Source organism: Silurus meridionalis, chromosome 19 (assembly GCF_014805685.1).
Source record: "Silurus meridionalis isolate SWU-2019-XX chromosome 19, ASM1480568v1, whole genome shotgun sequence".
In the NCBI taxonomy this organism is placed as follows: domain Eukaryota; kingdom Metazoa; phylum Chordata; class Actinopteri; order Siluriformes; family Siluridae; genus Silurus; species Silurus meridionalis.
In genome coordinates, this window is record NC_060902.1 from 7,022,618 (window position 1) to 7,041,844 (window position 19,227).

Here is a 19,227-nt window from a genome sequence, read left to right on the forward strand (position 1 = left end):
TTGGCTTGAATGCAGCTTTTGACTCTATCGCCAATTATATTTAATAATTAATTACAATACATAAGCAGTATGCTATAAAAGTCTACCACAAGTTTCTATCTTTAGCCCCCTAAAGCTGCTTTGCTGTCTGTTTCAGCTAGTTTCAGCTGGATTCAGCTGGTTCAGTCTATGTTTGTACCAAAAAAAGTCATGCCAGAGCATATTATCTCTTATCTTTTAAGCTAGAACTAGCTGTTTGTTTATGAATTTCTACAGTATGGTGGGCTAATGATGATTAAATTCCTTAATGGATTAGCTCTGATGTGGTAGCTCAGGCAGTGGAAGTGGGTGTTTTTTTATGTAACCCCAAACATGCAGTGTTCCAAAAACGTAAAAATATAAAGTTAAGATCAGCTATGTAGGTGTTTTGAGAAACACATACTTGTTTTACGTACATATACTGTACTTATTGTTTAATCTGTTTGTAATTCTTAGGTCTTTTGTCTTGTCAAATAGTTTCTCTTGTTAAATTGGTTCATATGAATCTATTACATTATTAAATGAGTAGAAATACTCAGTTCATTAGTGATTGTACATAACAAATTATCATAAGATCATAAGATACTGCCCATCATGAGATTACCAGTTTAACTATTTCAGATATTTTTTTACCACATTACAGCAGGCATACCCATTTACTGTTTCACCTCCAGTTTCTGAGTAAATGCATAGGCCAGCCAAATGTACCATATCTACTCTTGCCATGCTAACATACTAATATACCAGCAGTTTTATTACATGCAGTGCATTTGTGTTTGAAAGCTTTCACTTAAGATGGACGTGTCCTACCTTTCCCATGCCAGAGTGGGCATGTCCAATCTTCACAACTACTGGGAATGTTGGCATTGATATCTGAAACACACGTATAAGTAAAGGAATAAGTGAATAATTCAGTGTTATGTAACTTTAGAAATATATAGTGACATCTTTAATACTGGAAGTGCAGGAATACATTATATATTAACTTTGTTTATGTAATTTAAGTGGATTTCCTATACAACAGCCATTATATAAGTAGGTACAATAATAATATCCTGTCCTTATTAGGAACATCTTTTTTTTAAAGGTTTTACTGGATATTAGAATATAATGCATATAGCTGCTAATGTTTTTTTATTATGAAATCGTAGGAAGACTTTCCCCCGCTTTTCACAGAAATGAATACAGCTTTGAACTAAGGCATCACTATCTGAACAAAAACTTAAAAAGACTATAAACATTAACTCTGTCTGACAAATCCTGTGCTCCTAACTCTACTATAGCAATGGCATACCCTTTATTCACTGCAGGGCTTACTGAATGCTTATTGAAATCATTACAAATTTTGTGTAAGGCTTGATTTCTATTACTATTAAAAACCAAAACGATTCAAAGGATTCAACGTCATCCACACACTGTTTTTGACATACTGGCATTAGTACAGCATGACTGAATTTTACAGTAATCTGGTTAAAAATAGACTGGGAAGGAAGGAATCCATGTAAATGTTCTAACTCACTGAGTAGTCTGTAGGAGGGGCGCAGATAAATAAGAGCGAGAGAGAGAGAGAGAGAGAGAGAGAGAGAGAGAGAGAGAAAACAGAATGCTGAGTGTTATATAAAAGTGATAGTCAAGGATAGGAAGAGAGTGTGTTTTTTTCATTTCGGCTTTTGGTTTAAACTTTTAGCTTTAAAACTTTTTTCTTAAAAAAAAAAAAAAAACTCGTAATGGAGCAAGTAAAAATGCAACTGTTCTTGCTGATTGTCCTGGTATTAGGCATAAAAGCCCCAGTGGTTCAGGGGTGTACCTGTTTACCAGCACATTTGCAAGATCATTTCTGCCATTCTCAAATAGGTATGTACTGCCTGCACACACACACACACACACATACATACACACACGCAAAACAGTTTAATTGAAAAAACTTTTTCCACGAAATGTTGTCTCCTTTGTGGAATTCGTCTCCTCTCAGAAGTTAGAACCAGACTGAGTGTGTCGCATTTTATTTATTTAATAAGGAACTGTATTATCTCAGGCTTGTGTCAGTAATCTTTTCCTAAGTGAGGACAATCACATTGCTTTTTAAAAAGCTGTCATTGCAATCTAGGATTTAATAAAATTAAAATATCTGATAATTAAAAAAAAGATATGCTGTCCTAAAGATTCAGTGGCACCAAACTGTTGTTTTTTCATTGAACTCAAAATAACAGCTACTATCCCCTGCCCTTCTTAAAGAACCTTTAATGATTATAGATAAAACAATACAGATTCACACTTGATGAAACATTTTTTTCAACATAATATGATGGTTCAGTGGTAAAAATTTAAACTCAGACTAAATATTAAGTCTAGCATATATCAATGATGTTTGAGAATGAATGATGAACATACACATATTAATACTGTGACAGTAAAAATGTAATAGTTTTTTAAAGCACCCTATATGGTCTTTTTCCAAAGTCAATAAAGCTTTAGGCTTCCTTTTTTTTAAACAAGTTGAGACGTGCTTGAAAAGAATGGGAAAACTTTCTTGTTTGCACTTTCATATCCTCATGCTGTGTTTTATTATGCCAAGAAAAGCAGTCCGGTTGTGACTCTGTGTCTTCTCTTACATAAGAAGTCTTACATAAGAATGTTTGATTAAAGCACCATGTTTGCTCCAAATGCTGTGCCAATTCACTTCATGCTTCTACTATGGCCATACTATTGCCAAATATTTTCATTGTTTATATTAATAATAATTTGTGCCCCTGCACACAGTTTGACATGTAGTATTTAGTTTTTAAATACTGTTGTATAGTTTACTGACTACTGATATGCAGTGTGATACTACAGTTACATTTCCAAAATTTGGCAGATGTAATTTGATTATTAGTAGTGAGATACAATTATTTCATTTAAACAGTGAGCACTTAAGACCTAAGGACCCAGCATTGGACCACTTAATGACACTGGGATTTGAACTCACAACCTGCCAATCAGTCCAGCATCTTAACCACTGAGTCACCATTTACCTGTTGTTCTTAACATAACACGTGTGGTTGTAGTCATGATAAGTGTGGATCTAAAATATTTGGTGGGAAAAGAGTAAAAACATTTTTAAATCTTTAAATCTGGTTTCCACCTGACAACAGTCGTGGTCATAATTAAATAATTAATATAAATAAAAATGACAGGAACGGTCACCAGAGCTTCCTGTTCAAATCTAAAACTAAATTGTTAATATAAAGTTAATTCAAAATTCTTGTTCTTACAATTCTGAGTCATTTTTTCACATGCTTGTTAGTTTTGTCCATTTCATTCATTTATCATCCACATGCCTAACTCATAAACATTCATCGCAACATGCAGTTCAGCTGATGCAGAAACAAGCTAATATCTATCATATCCTTTAAGGCTGCCCCACCTCACTTTTAACAAATTTAATCTTGGCACAAATCTGATCATCTGTTGCTCATCATTGTACCCTATGAATAGCCTGGAACTTTCCACTGAGCCTTTTATACTTGTTTTTTAAGTATAACATATGCAATTTGCCATATGCCATATCTTGGGTCCATGTTCCACTATTTTTAATTGTTCTCTTGACGATATTTGTGTCTTATTTTAGATATTTTTAAGTGCGCATGTACACAATATATTTTTTACAGAGCCACTTGCCGTTGCAAGAAAGCTAGCCTAGGAATTGAATTTTGCTTATTATGAAACCAGCTCATGATTCTATGAAGCCACCCATTTTAACAGTAAAGTGAATACAAAGATTTATATTATTCACCTAGTGTTTAGTGTTGGCAGCAGTCAGTGTTACATAACTGACCACCAGTGCTATGGGCAAGCAGTTACAGTGGTCTAACATCTAAATCCTTCTAGGTATAATGTTGATTTAAAAAACTTGTCTCGGTCACAGTCTCCTAGATTCTTTATAAATACACAATCTTTTACAAGTCTAACAAACTGATTTAGTATATCTCACTGATGAGGGATCAAAATGGCATCCCAAGATGTAGGCCAGGTATGCAAACTTGTTCATATAGTATTGTTTAGTTTCTAAGAACAGCATGATATATGATTTGCCATGGATGCATCAATCTGCCTACCTGCTTCATTATTCAAAGACGCTACATTTTATTTCAATTTATGCTACTGTGAAATAACCAGACTTTTCATTGGTTAAAGACTGCTGAAGTCTACTCCCATTACATTTTCATGACATTGGCTTGTCAAATGTAAATTGTCTCTGACAAAAATGACTGAACTTTCATTCCGCTATGTGCTTGTTTAGCAGCTGTAAACAAAAGTTGTTACTAGAGCAATGGTTTAGTTCTTGTAACGAAATCTTGGACTCATTGTTTGATCACCTGCAATTACCGAAGCACATAAGCAGAAGAGTACACAATATTAACTTGGGAATAGGGTCTGGCTGTGAACTACTCTTCTCCTGCTAAATAATATACATAGCCCACATTCTTTGCTCCATTAACTGGGTATATATACATTCCTTCTGGCCCCCAAATGCTTTATAAACAACATTTAAATAGCCATGTTTCAGTTCTATGGCTCCAGGTCCCAATACAAGAGAGAGATAAAAATGCATGTTGCTTCTTGCTAAGGACATGCAAAGGGCATACGGAACTCCTTATAGTATGGCTGTTATGCCTGTCTCAGTCACACACACACACACACACACACACACACACACACACACACACACACACACACACACACACACACCTCTTGATGTGGATATGCTTTTTAAACATCACTTGAATTTTGCAGGATTTTGGTTCATATTATATAAAGCTTTCTAGGCAACAAAACTTGTCCTTACACTGAATTTTTCTGTTTTTTTTAGTGATCCGTGCTAAGATAATCGGACAGAAGACTGCAACTCAGAGCATGCGCTTATATGGGGCAAAGACGATTGAGTACAAAATTAAATTGATCAAGGTAAACTGTCATTGTCCAAGTAAATTCGTGGGTAATCAAATTCACATATTTTGCATAAATGAAGGTTAGCAAAAACTATAAATGCTTTTTCTATCCCCTATTGCTTCATGTTATTTTTCAAACTAAGAAGATGAATTTCCGCTGATGCTGTTGTGTAAAAATGGGCTTAACACAGTATGTTAAAGTCAGACTGCTCAGAATGTTACTTGAATTGTTATTGAATGAGACAAAAGACTCAACAAGCTAATAAAATTCTAAATGTTTTGTAATTGAACTTAATTGGTTTTCCATCAGTCATAATGTGTAGGCTCTTTCAAATGAACTATTACTAATGATAATTTGACTATTATCTGTCCAGTTGAACTCAAAATAATGGAAATATAAAGTCATTCTCTCTTTCTATTGGCTCTTTTATATCCTTTTGCATTGCAGACGTTCAAGGGCTTTGACAAGGTTGATAATATTCAGTACGTCTATACCCCTTTTGATGATTCTTTGTGTGGGGTTAGGCTGGATGCCGAAAACAAGGTTCAGTATTTGCTTTCAGGTAAATGATCAGTCATATGGGTATTTAGACATTGTATAAATTCCTTCTGTATGCATACAAATGTCTCATGGTGAAATGCTGAGACAGTCCCTCAAAATGATAAATAATCTGAGAATGAGTGTTCAAAGTATTTATAGCAAAATGTTTAGGAAAAGGTGCTTTTATTGTTTCTTTTTATTTTACAGGATATTTGTGGAATGAAAAAGTCATGATTGAACTATGTGGCGTCAATGAGCTTTGGGAAAATCTCTCACTGTCTCAGAAAAAAAACCTAAAGTACAGATACCAAAAAGGATGCGAGTGCCAAGTATGCTCTCTCATGGCTGTTGTTGATATTTAGGCAAAAAAGAAAACAATTTTTCAATATATATGCTTTAATATTTGATATATGTATTAGCACTACTGGTTTATTAATTTTTTTTATTTATAACATTCATGAAATATCTTATTTTTTATCATATATTTGCTGAACCCCATTATTTTAGAAAATTTACTTTAACCTTGCCTTGTGTACTTAAACTTACAGATTAGAGACTGTTACACTTCGACCTGCCGGGCCACGTCTGCAAATGAATGCGTGTGGTATCCATTCAGCAGAGAATCTCTCCAAGGTGTGTGCATGAAACGGACCAATGGTTCATGCAACTGGTATACTGAAAAGTCTGACAATGTCAGACAAAATGGTATGGGAGAGACTTCTATGTGAGTGCTAGAGGTCAGCGAACACAAACCCACAGAAACACTGCAATAAATGTGTTCACAAAGCTTCGATTTATAAAACCAACCAATCATCCTGCCCTTAACTATTTATAAATGTTTATACTTGGCTATGGTAAATTCCTATACATTTACTTAAATGTGACACTCTCTGCATTTAAGTAGGATACAATAATTTATGCAACTGAAACTCCTAGTCAACATTACAGTCAACTTCAGGAGCAGATTAAGGGAAAACTTACCTAAAAGGCATACATTTTTTTTTGCTAGTAAACAAAATTCTGTTAAAAATAATCTGGCAGTTGCAGTCCCCTGGACACCCGTGTGATGAGGACAATACAACACAATAGAATACTATTTGTGCATGCTAATGATCACTTTAAACAATGGCCAATGGCAAAAATTAAGATTATGAAGTAATTTGACTTCTTATATTACAGTGGATTTAACCTGCCTATAAAATAAAAAAAATTCAATTAAATAAATTTGTATAGCACTTTTAACAGTGGACATTATAAAATGTTGGACTTCATTGGAAGCAAACTCCTCATACACTACACACTGTAAAATAATTATATACCATATAGTATTTTCTACTGATATACTGTATAATGCTGTGTGAAATTATCACACCATTCTGCAAAATAATGACTCACACTGGTAACTATCACTCAAAAGTTTTTCCACAGAAGCTATTCATAATGTATTTACAATGACATACTAACATAAATTCTTCTTATGTGAAACTTTTAATCATTTGGAAAAAAAACCCACAGATAATATAAAATACTTCTAAACAGAATATCCTTTATATACTTTAAAGCAAAAATATAATTAAAATAGTAATCTTGGCAATAATTATAATAATAATAATAATAACAATGACTGTTATTATTATTATTATTATTATTATTATTATTAGCAGTTGCACATTTAAGCATTTAAATCACATAATGGAGCTATATCCTGCCTTTAAATAATCTCAAAGCTTGTTAATAAAATCAACATTATATCAGTGTGTACAAGCACAGGCATGTGCAGAAATTTAATACTTATTGCATGTGAGGCATATTTTGTTCATTCCATATTTCTAATTTATTTTTATTTTCAATATAACATTTCATCTATACATTTGTTTCAGCTATTACAGCTATCGGGAATATGGCTTCAAATTTATAAAACCTTTTGTCATTTTTTATGCTGTGGGAATGTGTTTGAATGCTTAAAAATGTAAATAGGTGGAATTCCAAACTTCCTTTTAATTCAGTGGAAAGGATTTGAATTTAAATCACATAATGCCTCATTTTACTAAAACTACAATATTTTTTTTATATGCGGATACAGAGGACTTTTTCTGTACATCCCTCTAGATGTCTATTGCACAGTGTACACAGTACCAGTCTCATTACAGTGCTGATAAATGTATTTTTTTTTTAAATATATATTCTATTTTACTGTGCCAAGAATATGCAAAATGTCAATAAAAAATCAGCCTGTTTTTTTGTGTCTGATATCTGTTTATTTATGTTCATGTTCAGATGCTACAATCATTCAAATTGATTTTCTTCTCATTAATTTACACTCAGTAGCCCATAATGACAAAGTAAAAACAGAATTCTGGAAATGTCTGTGTTTCTTGCATGTTCATAAGTGTTCAGACCCTTTGCAACAACACTTAAAATTAGAAATTTAGCTCAGGTGCCTCCCATTTTTTTTTAGATTTTTTACACCTTGACTGGAGTCTACCTTTGAAAAGCTTTATTGATTAAACATGATTTGTAAAGGCACACACCTCTCTATAAAAGGCCTTACAGCTGACAATGCTTATTAGAGCAAAATCCAAGCAATGAGGTCAAAGGAACTGCCGCCACGTTTAGAGACAGGATTGTTGCAAGGATTTGGGGAAGACAACAAAAATTGCTGCTGCAATGAAAATTCACAACACAGTGGCCTCCATATCTGTCACTTGGAAGAAGAGGACTGGTCTGAGCAATCGGCCTTAGTAAGAGAGATGATCAAGAACCCGAAGATCACTCAGACTCAGCTACATAGATCCTGTGTAGAGATGGGAAAAAGTTTCAGAATCTCACTGCAGCAATCCACTGATCTGGGCTTTATCGCAGAGTGGCTTAATAGAAGTCTCGGTGCAAAACCTATGGAAGCCCAATGGAGTTTTGTCAACAGAAACCTGAAGAACTTTCAGACTGGGTGAAAGAAGATTTTCTAATGAAACTAAGATTGAACTGTTTATCCTCAACTATAAGGCACCGATCATCACATACCCAAAACAATCCCAAAAGTAAAGCAGCATTATGATGTGGGGATCTTTTTCTGCAGCAGGGACTGGCAACTGGTCAGGGATTAGGCAAAGCTAAATGAAAAATAAATAAAGAGTATTCTTAAAAAAAAAAACCTGTTCCACAGTACTTAGGACCTCAATCTAGGCTGAAGTTTCACCTTTCTACATGACAACAACCTTAAGCAAACAGCCAAGACAACACAGGAGGCTTAGGGACAACTCTGACTTGAACCCTCTTGAACATCTCTGGAGAGACCTGAAAGTGGCTGTCCACCGATAGACCATATAAAACCTGACAAAATTGAAAAAAAAGAGAAGGGGTTCTAAAAACTTTCTAAATGCAAATGTTGTCAAAAATGCTGTCAAGTGAGAACGCTTTCAAAAATAAAAGTGTTAATTTATTTTTCATCATTTAAAAAAAATGAAGGCAAATGAATGAAAGAGAATTGACCACCCTGTGGCTTTCAATTCTTACCTTTGCACATTTTGTACACATGCACAAAGTCAGGGATTTTGTTGGATAATTTACCAATTAATTTGTTGGATAATTAACCAATTATAGCATGTGGGTGCTGATGATCATGGATTTCATATGTAGGTTGAAAAAGGTCATTAACTGAACCAGAAATAGCTGTGTAGGAAGCTTAAACCTGGGCAAGGAACAGACAAACTCTGCCAGGAAGGTGAGGTTGTGGAAGACAGTTTCATGTCACAGGCCATACACCATAGCAAGAGTGAGCACAGCAAAAAGACAGAAGATAGTTATACTACATCAACAAAGTTGATCACAGGCAAAGACTGGTGTGCAAGTGAACCTAAAAGAATTTATGCTGATTTGCAGTCAAAGGGTGGTCACACTAAGTATAGACTGAATATTCTACATTCCTCAAGAGCTGCAATTTTTTGAGAAGCTCTGACCCAGTAATCTAGCCTCACAACTCACTTAAATCCTTATTTCATGCTTTTAACACATTAACTTTGAGGACTAAATGCTTGCTTGCTGCCTAATATATCCCACCCACTAACAGGTGCCATGATAAAGAGATAATCAGTGTTATTCACCTCACCGGTCATAATGTTATACCTGATTTGTGTGTATATATATATATATATATATATATATATATATATATATATATATATATATATATATATATATATAGTAGCAACATGCATGCTAATATAAATACACTTACCATGTCCTTGTAGTTTGGGTAGAACGTCTGCTCAATAAGAGGAAATTTTTCAGGTCCCAGCTTCTTATAAGTGCTTATTAACTGAGCAAACTGAGGGAGGAAAAACGTAGGGTGCCATTACACACAGTTTGAGTAATAGAAATATTGAAATATTGCATTGTAACAAGTGCCACAATAGCAAAGTTTTACTATACAATAAAAAATACCTAAACCCCTGAAAATCAAACCCATATCCATTTATATTTCTAAAGAAAAAAGAAGGAACTGATATTTGGGCAAAATAGTTTTCTCTGCCTTTAACAATAAACATTAAATATCTTTCATCAAATTGACAAATGCATGTATTTATTAATTGCTAGATTTTCCTAAAGCTTTCTGCAAATATTATGTTAGATAAGGAGCCAGGATAGCAAGAAAACCAATTAAAATATGGCCAGTTGTACTGTTAGTCCAATTACACTGCAGTCAGAATGCAAACGTTCAATGCAACATGCATGCACTGTCCTTTTCATTATCATGACTGTGCTTCTTTTTTTTCACTGTAGCTTCTGTAGTCTATTCATTTTCTTCTCACCAGGTTTATAATGAATGATTATATTAGTATATTTTTCCTGGCAGATTGAGGCAATTTTACCCACAGAACATTCACACACAACAGTCTCTAGAGTTTACACCATTCAGTGTAAACTCTAGAGACTGTTGTGTGTGAAAATCCCAGGAGATCAGCAGTTTATAAAATACTCAAAGCAGCCCATCTGGTACCAACAACCATGCCACAGTTAAAGTCACTTAGATTACACTTTTCCCACCATTCTGATGTTTTATGTAAACATTAACTGAAGCTCTTATCGGTGTAAATTATTATGTTGTGCTGCTGCCAAGTAATTGGGTAACTGCATGAAAGAGCAAGTGTACTAGTTATCCCAATAAAGTGGACATTTAGTGCATATAGGGTACATTGTCATAAGTCGGTAGGACCAGATGACATGCCAGTAGAAGCATGGAGATGTTTAGGAGAGATGGCACTGGAGTTTTTAATCAGATTGTTTAACAAGATCTGGGAAGGTAGAGGATGCCAAAGGAATAGAGAAGGAGTGTGCTGGTATAAATTTTTAAGAATAAGGGAGATGTGCAGACCTGCAGTAACTACAGGGGAATAAAGTTGATTAGTCACACCATGATGTCATGGGAAAGAGTAGTGGAAGCCAGGCTGAGATGGCCACCTGTGACCAAGAGGTGACCATCTGTGAGCAACAGTATGGTTTCTTGCCGAGGAGGAGCACCACAGATGCATTATTTGATTTAAGAATGTTGATGGAGAAGTATAGAGAGGGTCAGAAAGAGTTGCATTGTGTGTTTGTGGATTTAGAGAAAGCGTATGACAGGGTGCAGAGGGAGGAATCAATTAAAATTTTATTTGTGGAATTGTGGTATTGTATAAGAAAGTCAAGTGTGTCAGAGAAGTATGTGAGGGTGGTGCAGGACATGCATGAGGACAGTGTGACAGCAGTGAAGTGTGCAGTAGGAACGACAGACTAGTTTAAGGTGGAGGTTGGATTGCATCAAGGATCGGCTCTAAGTCCTTTCCTGTTTGCAGTAGTGATAGACAGGTTGATGGACAAGGTCAGACAGGAGTCTCCATAAACTGTGCTGTTTGCGGATGATATTGTGATTTGTGGTGAGAGTAGGGAGCAGGTTGAAAAGAGCCTGGAGAGGTGGCGGTACGCGCTGGAGAGAAGGGGAATGAAAGTCAGTAGGAGTAAGACAGAGTACATGTGTGTGAATAAAAGAGAGAGGGCGGTGGAGTGGTGCAGTTGCAGAGAGAAAAAGTGGAGAAGGTGGAGGAGTTTAGGTACGGTGTTGGAAGTAGTGTGGTGAAGGAAGGCATGTAGGTATTTGGTTTGAAAGAGACAGATGTAGAGAACAGAGAGATGGATGGAGACAGATGATCCGCTGTGGAAACCCCTAATGAGAGCAGCCGAAAGAAAAAGAAGAAGAAGAGTACATTTTCATTATATGAGCAAATGCAGCAATAGTGATCTTGTAAAAGCCATGCAATATTTTATCTTAAGCTTTTGTGGATAGGAGAGATCTAGAAAGGAGTGCATTATGTAAGCCTAATAGGTCTCACTTAATGGTCTGCTCAAAATCTTCAACTTGGCATTTTTAATGCCTGGTTTTCCTCTCCAAAAATCTTCCCCCTATTTTTGCAATGACACTAATTTATATATGCTTACATTTCATGTAGAGGACTGAAAATGATATTATATTTCACAGTGAGCATTAGCAATTGAAAGTTTTAAAAAACACTTCACATGTAAAATAAAATCTCATCGATGCAGATAATGGACTCACTGCCCATGGCTTGTCACAGAGGTTGTAAATAGACTCGAGTGAATTCACACTGGGAATCCCAGCGTATTGCAGGCCGATGATCAGGTTACGAAAGTCCTCGTTCTGGGCCATGCTGAACGCATGCTGTCGGACCAGAACAAAGTCAGGCTTGAAGGATCTGCAGAAGGCACACAGGTTTTATTAGCACAATGTCAAATTTAAAGCTTTAATTTCAGCCTTTATCTGAAACAAAAATATTATGAACACATATTAGTAACACTTGACACTGACACTGATACAAATATTGTCTTTATGTGTGACTCACAGATCACTGAATAATATTTAAATTTAATTTATAATGAAATATAATTCTCTTCTTCTCTATTTGCTCAACAGAAAATCTGAGGTAAAATGTTTCTTTTAGGAAAGCACACCATGTCTTAACCCTAATACATCTAATCAATGTGGCATGGTGGCCTTGGAGAGAGGCTGTAATGAGGACTTATTACAATGTACTTTACTTTCCCTACTGATTTACTGGAACCTAAGTAATTTTGTCAGCCGGTTGGGACAAGGAATCCTTTAATAACACTCCTTATATATGTTTTTATATATAAAGTGGAAAGAAAGCAAACCACCCTAATAGAGACATACTGTAGAAGCAACTGAGACAGAAAGAGACACTGTAAGAGAGACTAGGAAGGAGCAAGCAAGGCAGTGAAGTCTCCTCAGGTCAGTGAGCATGTGTTGGCTCTGCTCTTTTGTGCATGTTGCTGAAGTGGAATAAACACTGAACCTATTTGAAAGCCTCTGTGCGCACAGAATTTCAATGAGTCCAGATAAAAAGCACAGGCTAAAAAAAAAACATTGGTAGAATGTCTGCCTTTATATGGTGTTAGTTTCATAGCAGACACGACTACCGAAATGTGCTTTGCATTATGTAATAAAGCATATATAAATCCTTATAAATGTAGCACATTCTGTATTTATGATAATATAAAAAAAAACCTAATATAAGTTAAATGTGAAGTATTCATAATGTTTTTAGTGATTCTAGTGTGTGTTTGCTGGGTGATAGCAAACTGTTTATGTACAGCACCAAGTTAGCAATTAGTTAGCAGACATTGCTAGAAACAATTTCAAACATAAGTTTTTTTTGTTGGCGCCTAAAAACAAAAGTGTGAGAGTTTTTTTTCTTACTCATTATTTTCTAGTATTGATATTTAAACAAATTTAAATAAAGACAAGAAATATTCGGCTCAAAGTCATGCTGAGAGTTTTGGTTAGTTAGCTATCTATGAGCAAAAGAGGTGACAGAGCAGAACACTCAATCTCTAGAACTAGCTAAATCCCACTGACACTACTATCAGAAGGTAGTCGGGCAAAAGTGTATGTAATTGTAATGTAAAGGTGATAGTAAACCCAAATAATATATACAACCACTGAAATAAAGTTGGCCATCTTCAAGCACAGACAACTGTATGCAGGAACACACACAAACACACCTGAACACAGGAAAGATTTAAACATGTCTAGACCCATTCAGTTTGTGAGAGAATCCTGACTGCCACAGCTGTGCAAACCAATCTGTTAAACATAATTGGATAAGACTTTTGGTTCATGGTGTGATGTGTGTGGTGTGATTTTGGTTGCTTGTACTTTTGTCTAGTTGGCTGGTAAACCTGACTAGGTTTTAGAGTTTATATTATAGCCCTAATCTTTTCACATGTGATCCCAGCCCCACAGTAGACAGACTGGTTTAAATCATAACATATTCAACCTCACATTATTATGGAAATATTAGTTTAAATAAGTATTTAAATCCAACCTACCGAACAACTTTAGTTCCATTCCTAATAACCTGCATGTCCACACTGCACGTTCCATTTGTATGTGCAACAACGTTGATCTCTGAGAATTCAGCCTGGAATATGACCAAGAGTGAGTTCAGTTTGTCGGTAGCGCACTTTTATCAATAATAATAACAATACAAAATAAAGTGACTAGAAACCAGCTGATGTTCCCCTTTAAGAAATAATTAAGAGTAATAATTCTGACTTTAACCCAGGTTATAAGAACACAGTTTTGAAGCCCATTGTGGTATTTTAACCCCAATCCTAACTAATATGAAGTGTAAAAACACTTTTTTTTATTATTTTCATATTTCACATTTCTCATTTTTTGTATTTTTGAGAATACAACAACTTTTATGATGCAAGCATGTGGTTATACAATGCTGCCTTTTTTATTTCCAGTAAAAAAAAAAGCATACTTATCCAGGTAATACTATGAAAAGCCTTGGCAGCTATTTGAAATACATTCATACTTGTGAGGCAGCCTGGTCTAAATAATTTGGATAAATGCATGTGGGTCAAACGGTTACAGCTGCAGACTCTTCTGTGGCTACAAGAGAAGAACAGTAGACAACTTCTCAACTTTTTAAGCTAAGTTATGATATCTAAAACAATTTATGTTTTTCTACCTGAAAAACCACCCACAAAAAAACCCCCAATAACATATAACCTTTTATACCTACACGATTTGTTATAGTGTAGCTAGAATATAATAAAAAACCATTACTAGGTCATTAGTCATTTCCTCCAACATGTAATTTTACCAACCATACTACATCAGATTTTTGCTGTCAGAGTTGCAAAACATTGTGACTGGAGATTAATCATTTTAATCATTGCTTGTGAAAAGAATTGCATAACACTTTCAAAGACATGCTATGTATCACACTGACTGCTTTTCCCCCATGTAATCAGTGCAGTGTGTCTTATTAATCCCGATTTTCCATGTTACAGTGAGATACAGTGTAGTTACAGTTATATAATTTGGGTTAAGACCTCAAATGGATTTTTAGTTCAATATCTCTTGTCTGTAGTTTGAGATAATTATGCTGTATGTCTGAAGTGTTGATGAGTTGGATAGTGAATGCTCAATCATTGCGAATAGAAAAGGTTGAAAGTCTGAATAGCATAGCATTTACTAGGTGCCTAGGGGCGAGTTAAACAATTCACATTTCTCCTGGCTTTGATGTCTTCACCTACTCAAAGCACTTGATTTACTCTGCAGTAATGCTAAAGCTGTCCTGGCTTCCGTTTAGTGTAGGAGTTCTACCTGTAAATCACCCAGCTCCCCAACTGACTGATGTCACAAAAGCATGTTCATCATGATTTACTCACACAATGAGTAAACACCCTGGAGACATATTCAGTATTCAGACCCTAAACATAACTACAGAATTAATTATTTTAATATAAATGGTAATAAAGTGGTAATAAAGTTGCAATCAGTGTAATATTAACTGTAATTAAATAAAATTCAGTAGTGCAATTAAACCGAGTTTAAAGGAATATATTGACAATATAACCAACTCCTATTTTCTTATATTTTATATATTTATTTATATATATTTTTTTATTGTTTTATTGTATAGTATTTTTCTGTTGGATGATTGGGAAACTACTGCAGGAGTGATGAGGGTGGCAGCTAGGAAAGTACTTGGTGTGACTGGGAATAGAAAGGAAGACAAAGAGATGTGGTGGTGGAATGAGGAAGTGCAGGAGAGCATAAGGTGAAAGAGGTTAACGAAACAGAAGTGGGATCGACAGGGTGATGAGAAAAATAGGCAGGAGTACAAGGAGATGCGGCAGCAGGTAAAGAGGGATGTGGCAAAAGCTAAGAAAAAGGCATACGAGGAGCTGTATGAGAGGTTGAACACTAAGGAAGGAGAAAAGGATTTATACCGATTGACCAGGCAGAGGGACCGAGCTGGGAAGGATGTGCTGCAGGTTAGAGCAATAAAGGATGAAGATGGAAATGTGTTGACTAGTGAGGAGAGTGTGTTGAGAAGATGGAGGGAGTATTTTGAGCAGCTGATGAACGAGGAAAATGTGAGAGAGACAAGGTTGGATGATGTGGAGTTGGTAAAGCAGGAAGTGGATAGGATTAGTAAGAAGGAAGTGAGAGCAGCGATTAAGAGGATGAAGAGGGAAAGTCTGTTGGACCAGATGACATACCGGCAGAAGCATGGAGATGTTTAGGAGAGATGGCAGTGGAGTTTTTAACAAGATTGTTTAACAAGATTCTAGAAGGTGAGAGGATGCCTGAGGAATGGAGAAGGAGTGTGCTGGTACCAATCTTTAAGCATAAGGGAGATGTGCAGACCTGCAGTAACTACAGGGGAATTAAGTTGATCAGTCACACCATGAAGTTGTGGGAAAAAGTAGTGGAAGCCAGGCTGAGAGAAGAGGTGACCATCTGTAAGCAACAGTATGGTTTCATGCCAAGGAAGAGCAGCACAGATGCCTTATTTGCTTTAAGAATGTTGATGGAGAAGTATAGAGAAGGACAGAAGGAATTGCATTGTGGATTTGTGGATTTAGAGAAAGCGTACGACAGGGTGCCAAGAGAGGATCGGCTCTCTTGGCTCTGAGCCCTTTCCTGTTTGCAGTGGTGATGGACAGGTTGACGGACGAGGTCAGACAGGAGTCTCCCTGGACTATGATGTTTGCGGATGATATTGTCATTTGTGGTGAGAGTAGTGAGCAGGTTGAGATGAGCCTGGAGAGGTGGGGGTACACACTGGAGAGAAGGGGAATGAAAGTCAGTAGGAGTAAGACAGCGTACATGTGTGTGAATGAGAGGGAATGCAGTAGAGTGGTGCGGTTGCAGGGAGAAGAGGTGGAGAAGGTGGAGAAGTTCAGGTACCTGGGGTCAAAAGTGCAAAGTAATGAAGAGTGTGTTAGGGAAGTGAAGAAAAGAGTGCAGGCAGGGTGGAGTGGGTGGAAAAGAGTGATAACAGGAGTGATTTGTGATAGTAGAGTATCTGCAAGAATGAAAGGGAAAGTTTATAGGTCTGTGGTGAGACCAGAGATGTTGTATGGTTTAGAGACAGTGGCATTGAGTAAAAGACAGGAAGTGGAGGTGGAGGTAGCAGAGCTGAAGATGTTGAGGTTTTCGTTGGGAGTGACAAGGATGGACAAGATTAGAAATGAGTTTATTAGAGGGATGGCGCATGTTGGACGTTTTGGAGACAAGGTAAGGGAGGCGAGATTGAGATGGTTTGGACATGTGCAGAGGAGCGACATGAGTTATATTGGTAGGAGAATGCTGAAGATGGAGCCATCAGGAAGGAGGAAAAGAGGAAGGCCAAGGAGGAGGTTCATGGATGTGGTAAGGGAAGACATGCAGGTAGTCGGGTTGAAAGAGGCAGATGTAGAGGACAGGGTGGTATGGAAATGGATGATCCGCTGTGGCGACCCCTAATCGGAGCACCCGAAAGAAGAAGAAGATTGTATAGTATTTTTCTAACTGTCATGTTTGTTACATTATATTATATTCAACAAATAAATCATATTACAAATGACGGAAAAATCACTACATTTTGTTCTTCAGTGAAAAACTACACCTTAAATGCTTTGTCTTGAAATCTTGCCACCTTGTTGAGTTTGAACTACATGCAGGTTATTGGCATAATCTGTAGAGGGCACTCGGAAAATCATTTTATCTGATGTATAGCTTTTGTGTGCATAAATAATAGTGCAACTTTGCATGACCAAAAGTTCATTCAGATTAAATGACAAGCCATCAGATACAATTGGCTGTTGATTTGGTAAAAGTAGTCACAAATTTTAGTCACATAAATAAACTTTTTTAAGCACCCCGCTGATTTAAGTGCTTCTATTTTAAAGCAAAAAGATTCCTATAGTAGGGCACAAGCGAGACTCAGCATCGAAGCTAATGCACACTGCGACACACTTAAACTCATGAGTCATCGTCTTTGCAAAGCTCGTGTGCTTTCAAGGTGATCTTAGATGCATAACTTGTGTAGGCCAAATTACACATCACTTACAGGTTTAGTGCCAAATGAAATTTGCCACTTGCCACCTAATTCCTGGAAACGTTCATGAAATTTGTTAACCTCATTCAATGCAGCTCAACTTGTGTTTCACAGCATTATGAACAGTTATGAAGAAAAAGATTCTCACTTATTTACAACTCATGTGAAATATGAGACAGTGGCTTGACTGTTCATTCAAGACCCATACTTATGAACTTTTCTAAAAGAAGTTTGATACTGAGCTCTATCTTGCTTCAAAGCTTTGCTGTGGGCATCAGTGAAAGTAATAAATTATTTTACCTGTTCCACTCTGATATCATATTCTCCTTGGACCTTTTTCCCACGGAACAGCTTTGCCCTGAAAGGAAAAGAAATAGAATGCATTTTAATCTATTAAAGTTTTTATTTTGGCAACCTTGAAAAACTATATTATATTATAAATATATTATATTATATTATATTATACTATGTGTCTATCTATCTATCTATCTATCTATCTATCTATCTATCTATCTATCTATCTATCTATCTATCTATCTATCTATCTATCCATCCATCCATCCATCCATCCATCCATCCATCCATCCATCCATCAATCCATCCATCCATCCATCCATCCATCCATCCATCCATGTTTTTTTATTTTTCTTATTTTTTTGCATGTTTGTCACACTTGTATGTTTCAGATCATCAAACTAATTTAAATATTGGTAAAAGATAACACAAGTGAACACAACATGCAGTTTTTAAATGAAGGTTTTTATTATTGAGGGAAAACAAAATAAAAAAACAAATGGCCCTGTGTGAAAAAGTGTTTGCCCCCTAAACCTAATAACTGGTTGGGCCACTTAGCAACAACAATTGCAATCAAGTGTTTGCAATAACTTTTAATGAGTCTGTTACAGCGCTGTGGAGGAATTTTGGTTCATTCATCTATGCAGAATTGTTGTAATTCAGCCACATTTGAGGGTTTTCAAGCATGAATCGCCTTTTTAAGGTAATGCCACAGCTTCTTAAAAGGATTCAGGTCAGGACTTTGACTAGGACACTCCAAAGTCTTCATTTTGCTTTTCTTCAGCCATTCAGAGCTGGACTTGCTGGTGTGTTTTGGATCATTGTCCTGCTGCAGAACCCAAGTTCGCTTCAGCTTGAGGTCACGAACAGATGGCCGGACATTCTCCTTCAGGATTTTTTGGTAAACAGCAGAATTCATAGTTCCATTTATCACAGCAAATATTCCAGGTCCTGAAGCAGCAAAACAGCCCCAGACCATCACACTACCACCACTATATATTTTACTGTTGGTATGATGTTCTTTTTC

The 19,227-nt window shown here is 36.1% G+C and overlaps 2 protein-coding genes across 2 annotated transcripts in view; one reads left to right on the forward strand and one right to left on the reverse strand.

Annotated features, from left to right (window-relative positions):
* Positions 1-19,227, reverse strand: part of syn2b (synapsin IIb) — a 71,226-nt gene that overhangs the window by 13,645 nt on the left and 38,354 nt on the right. Inside the window, 5 exon segments of the mRNA XM_046875030.1 lie at positions 829-891; positions 9,725-9,814; positions 12,080-12,236; positions 13,891-13,982; positions 18,207-18,264. Coding sequence (XP_046730986.1) covers positions 829-891; positions 9,725-9,814; positions 12,080-12,236; positions 13,891-13,982; positions 18,207-18,264 — 460 coding nt within the window.
* On the forward strand, positions 1,580-7,727 carry LOC124402199 (metalloproteinase inhibitor 4-like). Its single transcript, XM_046875031.1, has 5 exons — positions 1,580-1,872; positions 4,871-4,965; positions 5,398-5,512; positions 5,698-5,819; positions 6,039-7,727. The coding sequence occupies exons 1-5, from the start codon at positions 1,746-1,748 to the stop codon at positions 6,216-6,218; spliced, it is 639 nt and encodes a 212-aa protein (XP_046730987.1). The 5' UTR covers positions 1,580-1,745; the 3' UTR covers positions 6,219-7,727.

Coding starts and splice junctions, on each gene's coding strand:
- LOC124402199 (XM_046875031.1), top strand. CDS start 1,746: ATGGAGCAAGTAAAAATGCAACTGTTCTTGCTGATTGTCCTGGTATTA. Junction 1,873..4,870: donor TTTCTGCCATTCTCAAATAG/GTATGTACTGCC, acceptor TGTTTTTTTTAG/TGATCCGTGCTAAGATAATC. Junction 5,513..5,697: donor GGTTCAGTATTTGCTTTCAG/GTAAATGATCAG, acceptor TTTATTTTACAG/GATATTTGTGGAATGAAAAA.